A 17,616-nucleotide genomic window follows, 5' to 3' on the forward strand; every position below is an offset into this window, starting at 1 on the left:
TAAGGAAAGCCAGGGATCCTAAGCCATTCAAGAATATCTGCCTCACTGAACAACTGGTTGTGTCAGATTTACTGTTTAATATTTATTTTAGTTAATCAACTTAGTTTATAAATATGTATAATTTAGTAAATACTTGATTTTGATTATAAATAAAACTGTAATTTGCTAGTACAAATTTCTCAAAAACAAAAAAACTATTTTTACGAAATACATTCTTTAATTTTTACCATATTCTGTATGTACGCACTATAATCCGCCGCTTTCACTAATTGGACACTTGTCTGGTTTTTGCGGTGGCAGATTACTGAGAGAGTACTGTATTTAAATTGCAGAATACGAATCGTCATATTTCGTATATTCCAAAAAGCACACTGGCTTGGATTAAAGACTATAGTGAAGTGAGTTTTGATGGAACAGTCTTACGTTCCAGTGTGTGTGACTTTAATTTAGAGTTCGCTGAATTTCTAATAAAGTGTAACCGTGAATGCAAGCACAGAATCCATTAATGCAAGTATTTTTAATTGTATAACGGGTAAATACATCTAAGTTACGCCACCTACAGAATCAAATCTGTGAAAACGCTATTTACCAAAGTTATATAATATTAGGCCCTAAGAAATTCCTTGACTCACTCACCAGGAGAGTATTCAGTTCTTCTTCAATCTTGGCGTTAGAGTCATGGTCTTTGATCGGGCTGGCTGTGGACTGTCTTCTCTCGCGTGATTTTTTAACGGGAGTCTTCTCAACGGGTTGTGCAGCGTGTTGTTCTTTTGAAGTGTCTTCAATGTATCCGGCCTCGATCATGTCTTTGCGGGCCTGCTTTATCAGGGCGCCTCCTTGCTCCATCATCTTTGTGCCGGCCCTGAGAAAAAGATAAATTAAAATTAATTGACATTTATAAACAAAACAAAGAGTTTATTTATGGAATCAAAGTGCTGATGCAAGGTCATTAGGATGTATATTGTATCCTTTAATGATAGTTTTTATGATTAAAAGATTGCAACGGAGTATACTGCAAAACGTCCAAAAATTATCTCAAAATAGCCCAACGCGGCACGGAAAGGTTTATGTTGGGCATCACGCGGAAAGAAAACAAAAAAACCAAAGGATGAAGAGGCAGACGAAAGTACGCGATGTGATAGAGGACGCCAAGCTGATAAAATGGTAATGAGCTGGACATATTGCTTGGCAAGTAGACAACTGCTGGACAAATACAGTTGTATGGAGGTACTCAAGGGGCACTAGAGAACTATAGGGATACCTTAAAACCTGCTGGATCGAGGAAATTCCACACTCTCATTCTGCTGTCTCTTCTATGAGCTCTCTGCCGAGGGGCTGCAATCAATATTATGGTAATAAAAAGGATTTACTCACTTATAAAAGACCGTGTCTTTACTGTTGTATGCCAAGCAGTTGGCAATCATGAGGTTGAAGTCCTTCTCTAACGAGTTAAGGTCTGGATAGAAGCCTTTGTCCAGCTTCTGGGCCATCGTGCTCAGATCCATCGGATGTGTTACCACTGAACTGTAATCGGGAACCTAAAATATATGGAGATATTAGATCAACCGTTGAAAGGAAAAATGGTAATTAACATATTCCATGATCTCAAATTTAGATCGCACAGGGCAGGGATCGTGAACCTTGTTATGATTAGGTGTTCAGTGATCGTAGGTGATAAAACTTGAACATTAGAAGTACCTCTGTGGGATCGACGGGTTCCGAGAATATATCCGACGAGTCTTTTGACTGGATAAGGTTTAGCAGCTTTCTGAGGGCGGCTTCCAACGGTTTCAGCTGATGAAGCAGCTCCCTCTCCCTCACGCGAGTGAACTCTGCTTTGATTCTTTCTCTCTTTCTCACCAATTCACACAGAAGTCTGTAGATAATATTATTTATTAATGAAGTGATACAACGCACGAAACACTGTCAGTTTTTAATGTGATATTTTAATCTGTCAGGAGCACTCCGGTCGTACTGGATGGCCGTGACCATGACTTTGGTTGTACGTGATACAACTAGCTTTTCCAACCAAGGCAGCAACTGGCCTCGTCTCAGAATAAAAAAAACAAAATTACCAACACTGATCCTATTTATAGACAAGATGTTTCTAAACAGTGCCTCTATTCTATACACAAGACTGCTTTCGGCCGCTATCTAGGGTAGTTTTTCATATTTTTGTATCGAAGTATTAGCACTTATTGAAACAATTACAATAAGTTAGTTGTAATTGTTACAATAAGTGCTATGTTTTAACATCGCCTCTCTTGGCTGTGCTAAATTTTAGAGCGAGATAGACAGTTTTGACTGTTTATACAGCTAACTTATTGTAACAATTATAATACTTCAATACAAGCTTATGATAAACTACCCTTATTACGGCCGATAGTAGTCTTGTGTATAGAATAGATGTGCAGATTCTTTTTATGAGCACTTATTTAACACAGGTAGTACAATAAAATGATCATACCGAGCCCTTTCTAAGTCCTGGCGAATACGTTGCCAGTACTTGAGTTGATTGTAAAGTTCTCTCGTGTCCACAGAGCCTTCCTGCACCCCACTTCGACTACCACCTGTGAACAGTTCAAAATTAACACAAACATTATAACATAACTTCTCATCTCCATCTCCCTTACTATTTCCTGAACCTTCTTTACGACGGCTTTTCCACAAAACATATTACATTATTATACATATCTGGCTATAAAAATAAAATCACTCATTCCAATTTTGCATAGAATCATTCTTATTTTAAGCAGCATTATAACGCCTGTACACATGCATGGATTTACTTGCAGCACTCGTGTGTATTTTAAACTATCGCGATAATAACTGTTTACACGTAAATGACCGTTTTTTACCGGCAGGTTCGCCACTATCGTTCTACTGCGCAGGCACAGATATCGAACAATCCCAACTGTTGCATGAAAATTCAGAAGCTTCCGAACTTTTTTGATTTGTGCATGCAATCTAGCAACTTGCATGATAATACATTTATACACATGCATTCTCTGTTGTTATGGCCGCGATAATACATACTGTCACCAGTAAATCTATGTACAGTGTCTGTCATCTGCATGACTGCAGAACAAGATCATAAATCGCCACCTACATATCATCTAATTCTCAGTTTAGTTTTATGTAATATTATTTCATGGTTACCATTTATATATTAAAAAAAACTATAAATATAAGGTATAAACAAATACTTCCTGGGTCTTTTTGGGTCAGTATTAAAAATTCTTCATTATTTCTTAATTTGAAGCAAGTTTGAGTGGGTCTATATTATAGTGGTCATATTATGGTAGGTGAGTGTTCGAAAGAAATTTTTGAAACTCCTTTATTTGAAGCTTTATGGATTGTAATATATATTGGTGGCTTTATCCGACTGACTATCTCTTATGTATGCTTACATACTGTCAAAAAGCTAGAAGATATCTCTGTTTAGCTATGTATGACTGTCACTCTTGGTAGTGTTGAAATGTGTATCCCTGAAACCGGTCTTATAGAAATCGAAAGCAATAATTGTTTCTTCTCCCAAGATGAAGAACTAATCGTGTGTCGGTAATGTCAATGGGAGGGCAATAACTTTGTTCAACTAGATCGCTTCGGATCTTCATATTTAACACTAGCATGAAGATGAGATGAAGTGGACGTTGTTTTATATCGTCACCGTTCAGGCAAAAGTCACCAACCCTGAAAATGGCAGTTTTGAGTTGAGTATGTCACCCGAAGCGTAAAATTATGTTCTTTAAGATGCAAAACTCACCACGGTACATTAGTTAGTAAAATTTTGCTTAAATCCGAATTATTTGTTTTTCACTAAATGACTTTCGATAAAATCTTAACAAGCAAAAGTCAATATAGGTGAATAGACATTATTGACTATATAAAAAAAAAAATCCTTCGTTATAAATATACAAGCAAAAGTCACTATACTATGGATGGTGAGTTTTACTGATCCTTCTTTTGGCTAACATTGTTCAGATTATTAACAAGCAAAAGTCACCAAACCATAATTGAGCTACCTTGCCTCCTTCAAAACCTTCCAGATGTTTTAATTAGCATCAAAAAGTAAAATTAATTTAAAGAAATTATTAAGAAGACATGAGAAAATAATTTAATGTAGATAAAACCTTAAAAACATTAAAATCCGATTTTTCCTGCATTTTCAAACTTTCAAATTGCGATATCTCAAAACTATGTTTTTAGGGTTGGTGACTTTTGCCTGAACGGTGACGATATGGTCTACTTAGGTCTTAGGTATAAATTAATATCAACAATATAAATAATAAATAAATTTCACACCAGAATGATGGCTCAGGCTCTGCAGGCGTCTGAGGAGTGGCACCCCATTCCTGTACTGCCGCTTGAGCGTCCAGTACGCGATGAGACGCTGCACGAAAGGCGCCCGTCCTGCCATCTGTACGAGGGAAGCGATTTCTTGGACTCTGTCCAGCGGGATGGTCGGTATCAGAACAACTGGAACTGAGCTGCGCTTCTTGGCTAGCATCCTTCTAGCCTAAATTTAAAAAAAGCCGATGTGTTTAGTAATGCAATCCTTTTTCACATAGATTTATTAATTATCAAATTCATACAGTCGAACTTGGTTATTATGAGGAAGACGGGACCGACTGAAATTGCTAGTTATAAGCGGTACTCGTTATATCAGAGAATAGGTATTTTTAAATGAGCGGTCACATAACAAAAAAACGTCGAAAATAAAAAATCTGAAAACCATTGTAAAAATCCCAGAAACAAGCATGGCCTTCATACTACAAAATAAGTTATTTTTTGTAATGAACCTACGGACTTCACAAACCTTGAATTTTTCAACCATGTGCATGGATACTTTTTCATTATTGTCGGCGAAAACAACAATTAGACACTTAATTAGTGTCATAAACTTAATCCATTCCCCGGCGGCATCCTGTCCGATCGAATTTTATTGCTAAGGGTCGAAATATTGTTAAATGATCGACCCATTAACAGTATTTTAGCTCGGTATATCCGATAAGTTGCTCGTTATAACAGTGAATAAATGTATGTATGTATATCATAAACCAAATGTCAACGAATGTTTCCTCATTACATCCGAGATCTCGCTATGTCCTAGATCGTAATAATCGAGTTCGACTGTATTTAGATATGTAATTCGTTAATTAATATTAATTATTTTTTTAATACAGGTGTGATTCATAAACTGGTAAAAGCTGTTGACTACAATCAAATGGGGCTTTTTTTTATCATGGTTGACATATAAGAGCACTGTAGTATGAAGATATGGTGGCGGGGACATATATTATGTATGTCAAATGTAACGTAGATTGGTTGTAAGCAGCGTCAAAGAAATGCAATCTATATAACAGAGCATGTGGAATTTTTATTTCCTTAGATGACTGTGATGATAGAGAAGTTGCACTAGGTAATGCGGTCCAATACGCAAAAGGTTTTGACTTCCATGTCCCAGCTGTCATATTAATTCAAATGTCATATTTTTAATGAATGAGAATCACGGTGAATTTAACATTATACACTGAGTGGAGTTTTCTTAACAGAAATTGGGTCCTTGCTCTGGAGCAAAAACACATTTGTAGGGTCAATACCATAGAGGTATTAAATTAAAAGAGGGGCAAGAAATCGGCTTTCTCATACAGCTGAATGAAGCAGGCCAACAATAGCTGACAACTTACGAGAAATAGCGACACGTTAAAAATAATTCAGGCCATCACAGAGGATTTACTTTGTTCATTATAAAGTACCCATATAATATAATGTTAACGTTCAAATAATGCCACAAATTGATTACCAGCCCGCCTCACCATACTAGCCTTCACAGTACTTTCATATAACCTGCCGCCCCTAGGTCAATACCCTACCATCCAGAATGACTTGCAGGAAACCATTAATTTATAACTACAATGTATCTTGCAACATAATATTGTTAAAATTACAAAACAAGCGATTTATGTGAGTCAATCAAATTTCAACAAAGAGCTAATTTAGCAAAATTATATTATAATAATTCAATCAATCAATAATAAATAATTCAATGTAAGTTTACCATAATAAGCACAAAAGTCGTTTGTATGAAAATCAATCTTGCTCAATTAATTAAAACTGCATAATTGTTCAAATTAAAATCAATTGTTTATAATTTACGAAACAATCATGCATTGCATAATAAAACTCATGAGCATGATTATCAAAAATATTCAAGTAGCCGATAGCAGCATTTTCTATTGTATCGAATCAATATAAAACACTTAGTAGAAGAAAACAATATGGTCTTTCAGTCATCAAAGGTTGAACCGTAAGGTTATCGTTCCGCTTCGCCCGGTCGGATCTCGCAATTCATCAGAACGCATACTCGTGATTTCACTCCGCTAAATTTTAATCTGTAAACTTATCTGTGATAATTAAATCAATATTTATTTGGAAGGAGATAGTAAAACCAGGGTTCATTTCATTCACGCACCAAATTCTGAGTTATTCATTTGGGAGTCAAACCAACCTACCCTCCGGTTCCTATTCCATCTCACTTCCAAACATTAAACAAACAACATGTGAATTGGTTAGATATGGATACGCAATTCACAATTTTAGAGGTGGATACCAAGCCATTTACCGGGTGTGATAAACCAAATGCGCACTGTTTATAAATAAATGTCAAAATCCTCATTGTGTAGATATTTGAAAAAATTATAAATAATCTCATTAATTAATACGATATAATCATAACCTGTTTCATCTTCTCCCGGCACTCCGATCTAGCCTGCAACTTTCCGAGAAGAGCTTGCCTCTTATTTGCCGGAGTAGACCCAATCATCTCCCCATCATCCTTTGCTTTGACGTTGGCCAGTGCGGCAATGGCTGCCAGCTTTTCTTTTTGCACTCCGGCAGGAGTGTGGGCGTCACAGTACGCCATCTTGGCCACTTGAATGGATTGCGCTGCGTCCAGAGCGCCTCCGCGGCTCGTGCCATTCACCGCATCCATCTTCATGTGAAGTCTGTGCAATGAGATGAATGTCTATATAGTATACATGAGGTGTATATAGTGTATATATGGCAGATAGGATCTTCTTGCACGACAGGATAGATTAATAAGATGACATTATGAATACCAGTCCCCATAGACCAGTGATGCAAGAGCCAATTTATTCATTTTCTAATTTTTCACAGGTCGCAGTGGGTAAAAATGATACGATTTACGATATATAAATTTTATTATTTTAAAACTTAATAGTTACATATTATCAGCTACTCCAATCTCTATCCACTCTGCATTACGTACATAATATGTATTTGCGCGACAGAACTTAGTATATAGGATATTAGAATTATGTCATATTTAATGAAAGATTTAGTGATGAAGTACTTGTTATTTTGGACTACAACAAATGCCATTTTGGGCCGCATGCGACCCATGGTTTGTGAAACACTGCCATATACCAATGCTTTGAAACCAGATTTGGTTTATTAGTCATCCCATAAAATTCAAGAAATACAAAGACCGTTTAATGTCCTCAAATATTATTGTACGTAATATTGAGTGCGCGTTTCATTTACGTGACAAACTTTACTACATATTACGGTACAGATGTAGCTTTTGAATGAGTATAATATATTATTCTTTAACACGTTTATCCCAATTGGTTAAAATTGAAGAGATAGCTCGAACAAAGGTCCATAGTTGTACTATAGGCCCTTTTAGTGGAGAATGCAGAAATGGATTCCTCACGGTTTTTTCTATGGTCGGACAAATTTTCATTGGGCTATTTTGATTCTGTTACTTTGGTAGAACATTTTTTTGTTGACGTGAAAGCTTGAAAACTTTAAACCTTTGTATCTCAAAACATACTTTTGGTTTATGGGTTCTTGTTCTAGGTACCTGCTCAATTGCACTTACAGTTTGTTGAGTTATATGGCTGTACCTACGGGTCTATTCTATACTTATCGACCGCTAAAGGGATAAAGTGATAAATATTATCAAACTTAGGGTAGGTTTGTATCAAAGTATTAGCACTTATTGTAACAACACAGCAGCCTTCCTGATTGAGGTTATCACGAAGAGACGCTTTACGTGGCTGGGACACATGCCGCCAAAGAGTGTGACGCTTCGTACCCTTGTGGCACAGCCTCAAGGGTTCCGTCGCCGGCCCTCCCTCACCTTGCAGCGGTGTTACAGAAGCGACCTACGTGCTGCAGGTCTGACATGGCGGGAGGCGCAAGAGTTGGCGATGGACCGAGGGAAGTGGCGCGAACTTGAACTTGCCCTATGCCCCAATATTGGGTCGTGACCAGGTCCAGGTATGGGGTTAATTTTGATTTAATATGACTTGACTTACACATTAGGCTAGTTCTACCAATATTAAGGCTGATGATGATTTCTTACCCAGCATGTTGGGCGCAGGTGACATGGAAGGCGGCATAACAATTGGCTCGGTGACATTGGATGCACGCCCCCACACCGCGCTGCTTGCAGACGTAGCATGTTAACTTCCAGCGGGCCATAGGGATTGTTTCAATGGAATCTAAAATATTTAAACAAAACCGTTGGCAGGAGTTGTATTCATTTCATAACACACACAACGGAGTAGTGGCTTAGTGTCCGGTTTTGAAGCTGTGTGAGCGGGTTTAACAAAATATTAGATTGGTCATTTTACAAGAAATAAAACTTACTGAACAAAAAAATGATAGTACGAGGGTGGTCCCAGAAGTACCCGACCTAACAAAGAAAACACAAAAAATTTGGGATTTTTTTTTATTTCTCTACATAGTTTCCTTTTAGGTCGATACACTTTTTCCAGCAATGTTCAATAGCTTTGATACCCTGTTCATAGTGAGAATCGTCGAGCTCCTCAGAATAGCCATCAACCGCCGACTCCACATCTTCATTGTTGGCAAATCTTTTATCATCGAGCCATTTTTTCAAGTTTGGAAACAGAAAATAATCCGAGGGGGCTATATCTGGCGAATAGGGTGCGTAAGGAAGCAATTCGAACTTTAATTCATTGATTTTGGCCATCGCGATAACGGATGTGTGAACTGATGAAACGAAACTATCTTCTTTGCCAAATGCAGTTGTTTTTTCTTGATTTCGTCACGCAAACGCTGCAATAAGTTTGCATAATACACGCCGTTGATTGATTTTCCTTTCTGAAGATAATCAATGAAAATTGCCCCACGCGCATCCCAAAAAACTGACGCCATGACCTTGCCTGCAGATGGAACTATCTTTGCCTTCCTTGGAGCTGATTCTCCCCTTTCAGTCGATTGTTTTGACTGCTCTTTCGTCTCAGGTGTGAAGTGATGGACCCATGTTTCATCCATGGTTATGAATAGACGCAAAAACTCTGCTTTATTGCTGTGAAACTTCGCCAACACTTGATTGAAACATCCTCACGATGCTGTTTTTGTTCCATTGTGAGTAATCGCGGCACCATGTCCAAATTTTCAGTCAATATGTGATGTACAGCACTTTTTGAAATGCCTACCATGTCTACTGGCTCGCGCAATTTCAGTCGACATTCATCCAATACCATTTTGTGGATTTTCATCACCATTTCTGGCATGGTCATCTTATTTGGTCGACCACTGCGATGTTCGTCTTGGCAGCTCGTACAGCCTCGTTTAAACTCAGCCACCCAATATGTTACTGTTGTAAACAAAGGAGCAGACACCCCCAGAGTAGAATCTAGCGCTGCTTTGATATTAGTTGGACTGAAGCCTTTCAAATGAAAGTATTGTATCACATAAATATGACCAATTTTTTCCATGTTTACAAATCCACTGAGAGCGTTCACTGTTGATGGCTGACAAATAATTACTGAACAACATAGCGTCGTCAAACTTCAAACTTAGGCTTTATAAGGTTGGTACTTTCTATCATGGTCACTATTTTCAAACAACAACTGCTATCTATGTGTCAGGTCGGGTACTTCTGGGACTACCGGTATAATAATTCATACTAACATAAATGCAAAGTATGGCCCTATTCTAAACACTAACCTCATAAAGTAAATGTCAGAAAATAGGAAGTTGTCGGTCTATTTTAATTTAACAATAATTGTTTATTGAGTTAACAGAAATATGTTAAAAAACAAAGTATGTTAAAAAAAAGGTTTAAGGCGCTCACACACGATGTTATCTCAAATAACAGAAAGTTAATGGAGATGGTTTGGTCATGGGCTTATTATGCGAGATAATGTGCGTGTGTCGTATGACCGGCAGTAAGATAAAGACATCATGAGAAATACGGCCGACCACGTACTGCATCTACGCATAAGTACACGATATGACATCTCGATATCTAAACCGTTTTCATGCTATTTGCGAAAATGTATAGTGGTAGTCATGTGGCACGGTCAAAGATGAATTTTAAATATAAACCCATTGAAAATAATATGTCATCATATATGAGAGCTATTTCTTTGTGGATTGCATCAGTGCCGATAACAAAATTTGTGTGAGGTCCAGCCATTTTTATTTAATTCAGAATTTTTCAAATCGAATTTTTTGCCATACATTTAGTACTGCATATGGGGATTTACTGAACGTCTACAAGAATTTTTTACGTACCGATTGGTTCCAAGAAGACGGTGTTTGCGAATCTGACCTCTGGTATCCACAAAGCGCACACGACATGAGCCCAATGTCCTCTATCGGTCTGCTTGAATGCGCCTGTTAACAGTGAGATATAAATCATGACAAACTCACAAAGCCAGACATATAAAATTGTTATAAATTGTATTTAAATGAAAGTAGTTGGTATAGCATTTAAATCACTTGTACAATAATATTACCTCCAGTGTTTGGACACAGAACACAGTCTACCAATCTGGAAGGTGACTGCAAACATCTTCTGCATAGCCACTGGCCTTCAGGAATGTATGGGACCTAACGGAAGCAGAATAAATTAATTAAATTGTATTTAATATCTACAGAGGACAGAATGCCAGCATCTAAATCTGCAAGTCATAGGTTCGAATCTAACGGCATTACCAAATTCACATGTTATTTTTAAAATGTGCATTTCGATCCTGATCATGAGCCCAATACGTGAATGATTAGTTGAAAATGATTGTCAAATAATATACATTACTCTCTCAGTAATCTGCCACCCTAAAAACCAGACAAGTGTCCAATTAGTGAAAGCGGCGGATTATAGTGCATACAAACAAAATATGATAAAAATTAAAACAGGTATTTCGTAAAAATAGTTTTTTTGAGATATTTGTACTAGCAAATTACGGTTTTATTTATAATCAAAATCACCTATTTACTAAATTATACAAAGGTATTTATAAATATATTAACTAAATATAAAACAGTAAATCACTTGACACAACCAGTTGTTCAGTGAGGGAGATATTCTTGAATGGCTTAGGATTCTTGGTTTTCCCTATGACCAAAAGCTTCATTTTGTGTGTCCCGGTTGTCCTTTTGCACTTTCCTCCCTGGTACATCACTATCTTCGCGATGAACGTACGTTTTCGTTCGAACGTACGAGAAGTTTCCAACATAAACCCGTCTCATCTGCGTTGTATACCTACTTGTACGCGGCGGACTACTGAATTTGACAATCGAATACCGGCAAATTATAGAGCTTGATTTTGTGCTTTCAACTAGTAAAAATAACGGTGGATTATAGTAGTTGTCGGATAATCGAGCGGCGGATTACTGAGAGTGTATTGTATTGTTAAGATTTATTTTTTTGATTTGGGTGATCACCATGCATGAATGTTATAGTTAGAGAGAAATGACTTTTTCCAAAATGACCAGGAAAGCAAAGAAGGAGGAATATATGGTGACATACTAAATATAAAAAAAGACTTAGCAAAGAATGGTTGAAGCAAACATTACTTCTACAGATTTTGTAGCGCATATTTATTGTTTATTTAAAACGAAGAGATGCTTACCCCGTAGCAGTCCTGGTGAACGGCGAGGTTGCACATGTCGCAGAAGAGGATGACGTTGGTGTTCTGACATTCGCCGTCCATGCAAATGCAGCAGACAGCGTCTTCATCTACCACTGAGCCGCTAGACTGACCTGACTGTGCTGCCTGGAAAGCAACAATTTGATCAGTTATCTTGAACATGGTAAATAGTTGTATTGAATATAGTACAAAGTCATCTTGAGTGCAGAATGGAAATATGCAGTTTATTGATTATTAAATTTAGCTTTGTGTCACTGTCAAATTGTCATTGGCAGTCTCCAGAAAATGTTTCCAATCTATATAATCCGGAAGCTTAATCCACTGCAATGCCTCTATCTACACAATTGAACCACCTCAGTTTAGGTTTCCTGAATGTTCTTATCTCTTCCAGTCTGCTAAAGAGGAGCTTCTTGGGTGGTTGGGTGTCTTTCATCCTTGAGACATGGCCTGCCCATCGGATTCATTCTACTTTTGTATGTGATATGATAGAAAGATCACTGCACAACGGATACCTACAGTTGGTTCATGGTTGGGTTTCATACATCATGCAAAACCGATTTATAATTTTAAATTTCGTAATTACTTGAAAATATGATTCCTTCTCAAGCCTGTCCATGAGTAGTTCCAGAGTGTCGACTGACACAAGCGGCAAGTTCTGCTTCTGTCTTTTATCATTCAGGATGGACAGCCATGCGGTGTCTTCCTCGTCAACATCATATTCCACCTGAAATGGTTGAGGGAAAAGAAATGTGATTAAAATATCCGTACATATTTAGTTTGGCCCCTTAGGGTCAAACAGACGTATCTCATTTTTCTCTACTTTACACAGACCCCAAACACAAGTAAATTTACATTCCACATTAATATGAAAGTGTTTTCAGGAGGTACGTATTGAACTACTATCTTTTATCTGTTCTTTGATAAGTCTCTTTGTCACGTAACGTAATATTTTATTTTAAGTCTAGTACCATACGTAACTCAAAATCGATAAAAATCGAGACACATTTCGCACCATGAGTGTAAAACGAAGGCATCTGCAAATTTTTAAATTTCAAGATTAAATGCAAAACAACTGCAAAAGTCGTGAACTTGGTAATGTAAAAGTGAAGTAACTGAAAGAACATGCAATATAATGTAGATATAAACCAAATATTATGTTTTTTTTTAGAAACTCTATTTCTCCTAACAAAACGAAGACTTCAAACCCTAATATATCCAAAATATGTCTTTTGCAGATGCCTTGGTTTTACACTCACAGTGCGATTTCTTTAGCCCCAAGGGGCCGAGTTAGTGTCATCACAACAATATTGGATCAATAGGACTTGTTTCACTCCGCATGCCACACTCGTATACACTGTAGTATCACAAACGTGAGGCACCTTTCAAAGTTGTGTTAACCGTTAACGCGACTATAAAATTAATTAGAATAAACAATATAATATTGTACTTTATCCACATAATTTGGAACCGATCAGGTCCAATATCGTCTGCTTGGAAGGGTATTGTCAGCATCTCTGGTCCGGATAATAGACATTCTACTGGAATATCATTTGATTATGTGTATTTTTATGATACTTACTTCTCCATCAAGTTCTTCAGCAGATTTCTCGATGAAGCGGATGTAAGCATTCGGTCTAGGAGGAGCATCAGGAATATTGTAGTCTTCGAGTATTTTGTAACTCGCTTCGGGAAGTTTGATCTGGGAGACACATTAATTGCTTTGTTATTTTCGTAATAAAAAGGCTGATTGATATATTGTCTTTCATACGAGCCGAGATTCACGACTAGTCACATTCCAAACAAAATTGACTACCTAACTGTCTATGAATTAATTTTATATAGTCACTGTTCTGGCAGAAGACACTAATTCGAAAAAATGACATATTGAGTTAGTACCAAAATGTTCTTAATTTCAAACTTTACCGTCTGGAAACCTTCTTAATAAATAAACAGTCTTTATTTTAAAGTCATCCTTTTTACGATTACTTAATAAACTCACATGATAGACCATTATTTCAAACATTTTAACAACTTCAAAGTCAAATTACTCAAAACTAGTATTCTCCAGTTAGTGTGTTCTGCCAGAACAGAGACGAATTATTATAAAGTATGATTTTATGAGGTGCAGTTTTTCATGTCAGTTTTGTAATTAGCGTTTCCGATGATTGCCAAGTAAAAGCCAAAATTAAGTGGAAGTCAAAAAATAAATATTGGTACTTACGTGGGGTTCAGACACTGGTTCAATAAAAGTGAAAGGTTTCTCAAGCTCCGCATTCCTCTTCGTCCAGTCTTCCAGTGATACAACCGGAAGAATCCGATCGATTGAGATCTGGAATAGAATTATGTATATTAGATTTGGCTGATACTTGCTTATTAACTTCAACCCGTCAAGCTCCAGAGGAAAATGCAAACACTAAGCTGGGTCGCACATACAAACTCGTCTCGACTGTAATAGGTCGAATTTGTCGATGTGATTTTATTGACACACACGCGTGTCGAGACAAATTTCAGTGTGCATTGCACCGACGTCGCACCATTTCCCTTGATCCATCAAGCGCCCAGGATAATTACTAGTGGGTAAAACGCAGTAGTGAAGACTGCCTGTTGGGAGAAGTAAAGATGAATATTAGTTATATTTCATTCTTTATATGAGAAGTACCTATTTAGCTTACTGTCACCCAATCTACAATATTGTGGTTTTTCTTTAACCATGTCCGCCTCTTAGTTGGAGTATATGGACAACACATAGCACCTCTAGCATTATTCTAAGTCTTGCCAGCATCCGGTGGCTTTGCCGCATTCACTTTGTAGATAGTATTTAGCGGCTTTCAGGATGCCGGAATCCGTTTGGCTTGAAGAACATGTAAGCTAGGTTGAAGTTTTCTTCAGACATCCAAAGTCCTCTTCACTCTCATTATAATGAGAGGCTGCTCGGTTCACTCTCTCATCTCCTCACCGCACACCCAGTATCCGTAGCAAACATCTCTTCTTATTGCTCAATATACGGGTCATGCGGACCCGATAGCAACTGAGGCCAACTTTGCTGTATTTGTGAAATTTTCAGCGTTGTATGTGGAAGCGAGATAGTCCCGACTTCTCTGTAGATTCATCCAATTCAAGTCATGACGATCAGTATGTGGGTACACAGGGTGCTTAGCACCAGCGGACAGCAGAGCTGGACAAAACTTTTCTACTCTAAATTCTTTCTTTAAGCATCACGATGCATGGTAGCAGCATCAGTCCCATCTGGCTCCGTTTCGGGATAGAATGAGCCCTTAAAATCACTTCTTTCAGACACGTTTATGGCATCATGGAAGGCGGCTGTACATACATGACATACGTTGGGAACCTTAACATTGTTTAATATACGGTTGCTCTGAGTCTTCATAAGATGCCAAGATTCACTACTGTAAAGCAGCACCATCAGAATGCAAGCATCAATATTGTTAGTGATGAATACACTACATAATACAACATATAAGACTTTTTTCTTAACAGAACCAACCACAGAATGATCCAATATTGATGAATATAAAATGTAAAATAACAGGCAGACACAGAACATTATTAAAACAAAAAGTAAATACGGTACAACTCGGTTATGGAGAAGTCAGGCGGGAACCGCGCTAATTGTTGTAGCCGATTTCGGCAAAATTCATGAATTAAGAATGAAAACCTAACCTAACTTAACCTATATCCCAACCTAACAAATAATCTAGTATATCAGCTATGTTCAAAATGTGTTTGCCGCTGGTTTCCCATAACCGACTTGTACCGTAAATACTATTATTGAGAATCGCAAACAGCGGTGAGAAAGAGTGAGTAGGTAGGTACATGTAAAAAATATCGGTTGGTAGATATACGAGAATGAAAAAACATAAAAAACCCAGACAATATAAGAAAACAGGGTAAATATGCCGCAGATTCCCGCATGAGCTTTTATAAATTTATCATGTAGACAAAAATAATAAATACCTTTTTCTGTCGGCGCAGATGCTTTTCTATTCAATAATTGTTAATTTAAAATTTGAAATTTTCATACATTTTGATGCATCATGATCACACACTAAGATTATATTAGGTTGGGTTTGGTCTTAAAAGAAAGTTATAAAAACTCATGCGGGCATATCTGCGGCACATTTACCGTAATATTTTCAGACAGCAAAATGATTGGTACAAGTCGGTTATGGGGAAGTCAGGCGGGAACCATGCTAATTGTTATAGCCGGTTTTGGCAAAATTCATGAATTCAAGAATGAAAACCTAACCTCACATAACCTAACTAAACCGAAACTAACCCAACCTAACAATTAATCCAGTGTATCGGCTATTTTCAAAATGTGTTTGCCGCTGGCTTCCCCATAACCGACTTGTGGGTACAACTGGGTAGTTTATTCCATGTAGACAGTTACCTTTTTCTGTCGGCGCAGATTCTTTTTGATCCAATAATTGTTAATTTGAAATTTGAAATTTTCATACATTTTAATGCATCATTATTACACACATTATGCATGCATTGTGAGGCATAATTATAAGGTTAGGTTAGGTTGGGTTTGGTCTAAAAAGAAAGTTATAAAAACTCATGCGGGCATCTGCGGCACATTTACCGTAATATTTTCAGACAGCAAAATGATTGTATTGTTCACAACAACGAGGTAAATTAAACATTCAAAATATGAATTCGGAACATAATGCGATAGGTACTAAGGTACTTACCCTGCTTATTTTTCCATCGATTTCAAATTGGACGACTTTCTGCGCTTCTGCAAACGTTAATGCTTCTTTCGGTGGACTCTGCAGGGCGATATCTCCGGTGGCGACAGGCGCGCGAGCTCTTCCCCCTTTTTTTCTGCCAGGAACAACGGATGGCGTCAGAGGCGTCGGATTGTCGTGGTCGTAATTAACCAGATGGTACTGCAGGCCACAGAGAGACTTGTAAACGCGATCGCACTTTTCCAATGGGCATTGGTACGGCGGGGGTCTATCCTGCCTTAGCTTTTTACAGAACTCCAAAACGTCGAAATCGAGACCCATTTTCGACACTAATGCACACTGGAAATTTTGTTCAAAACATCATCCGAGGTTTTTATCCTCTAAACACAATGATTTAATTACAATCCACTGAATATTCGGTAATTTACGGCGAGATTGTATCTCGAGAAAGCTCAAAAATGCAGTTTAGCCTACTTTTGACAGTTTGCGGTTATGTTTCGCCTGTCTCATTTGCACATAACGGAATCGGAAATTGCTTTGCTAGATAGGTATCGATGTTGCCACTCTCTTTTCACATAGTTATAGTACAAAATTAGAAAAAGTGGGTAAAAATCATAGTATTTTTGCAATAACTATAGTACGTATCCGCGGGATATTAAATTTTTCGATTCTATGCTACGTGACAAGTACCTAATTAATTTTATCTTTCGACAAGTAGGTAATTGAAAATTTTCTCTGAACCGAATGCGACGCCGACATAATGCCGACTACGGCCAATCAGAAATTTTCCCTCCAAAACCACATTCGATATCCAAAGAGATTAGACTGCAAACGAAAAATATAGGTAGGTACACTTTTTAAAACATTTTCAAACGACGATCATTTTATTCCCTTTATTTTCAACATTTCAAAAAAAAATTTCGAATTTCAGATTTACAGCATTTTGACGTAGGTACCATAATTTATAA

General features: G+C 37.4%; 1 protein-coding gene across 1 annotated transcript in view; it reads right to left on the minus strand.

Annotated features, from left to right (window-relative positions):
• Positions 1 to 17,170, minus strand: part of Br140 (bromodomain-containing protein 140) — a 30,835-nt gene extending 13,665 nt beyond the window's left edge. The window contains exons 1-14 of the mRNA XM_085950159.1: positions 16,652 to 17,170; positions 14,158 to 14,265; positions 13,516 to 13,635; positions 12,520 to 12,660; positions 11,919 to 12,062; positions 10,803 to 10,896; positions 10,579 to 10,680; positions 8,393 to 8,531; positions 6,740 to 7,007; positions 4,306 to 4,519; positions 2,468 to 2,570; positions 1,699 to 1,876; positions 1,375 to 1,538; positions 637 to 862 (exon numbers count right to left, since the gene is read on the minus strand). Coding sequence (XP_085806285.1) covers positions 637 to 862; positions 1,375 to 1,538; positions 1,699 to 1,876; positions 2,468 to 2,570; positions 4,306 to 4,519; positions 6,740 to 7,007; positions 8,393 to 8,531; positions 10,579 to 10,680; positions 10,803 to 10,896; positions 11,919 to 12,062; positions 12,520 to 12,660; positions 13,516 to 13,635; positions 14,158 to 14,265; positions 16,652 to 16,969 — 2,319 coding nt within the window. The 5' untranslated portion in view covers positions 16,970 to 17,170. The remainder of the gene's footprint in view (positions 1 to 636; positions 863 to 1,374; positions 1,539 to 1,698; positions 1,877 to 2,467; positions 2,571 to 4,305; positions 4,520 to 6,739; positions 7,008 to 8,392; positions 8,532 to 10,578; positions 10,681 to 10,802; positions 10,897 to 11,918; positions 12,063 to 12,519; positions 12,661 to 13,515; positions 13,636 to 14,157; positions 14,266 to 16,651) is intronic.
• Positions 17,171 to 17,616: the final 446 nt, after the last annotated feature.

Source organism: Rhyacophila brunnea, unplaced genomic scaffold, assembly GCF_057557595.1.
Source record: "Rhyacophila brunnea isolate RB1 unplaced genomic scaffold, BYU_Rbru_1.0 scaffold_23, whole genome shotgun sequence".
Taxonomy (NCBI): Eukaryota; Metazoa; Arthropoda; class Insecta; order Trichoptera; family Rhyacophilidae; genus Rhyacophila; species Rhyacophila brunnea.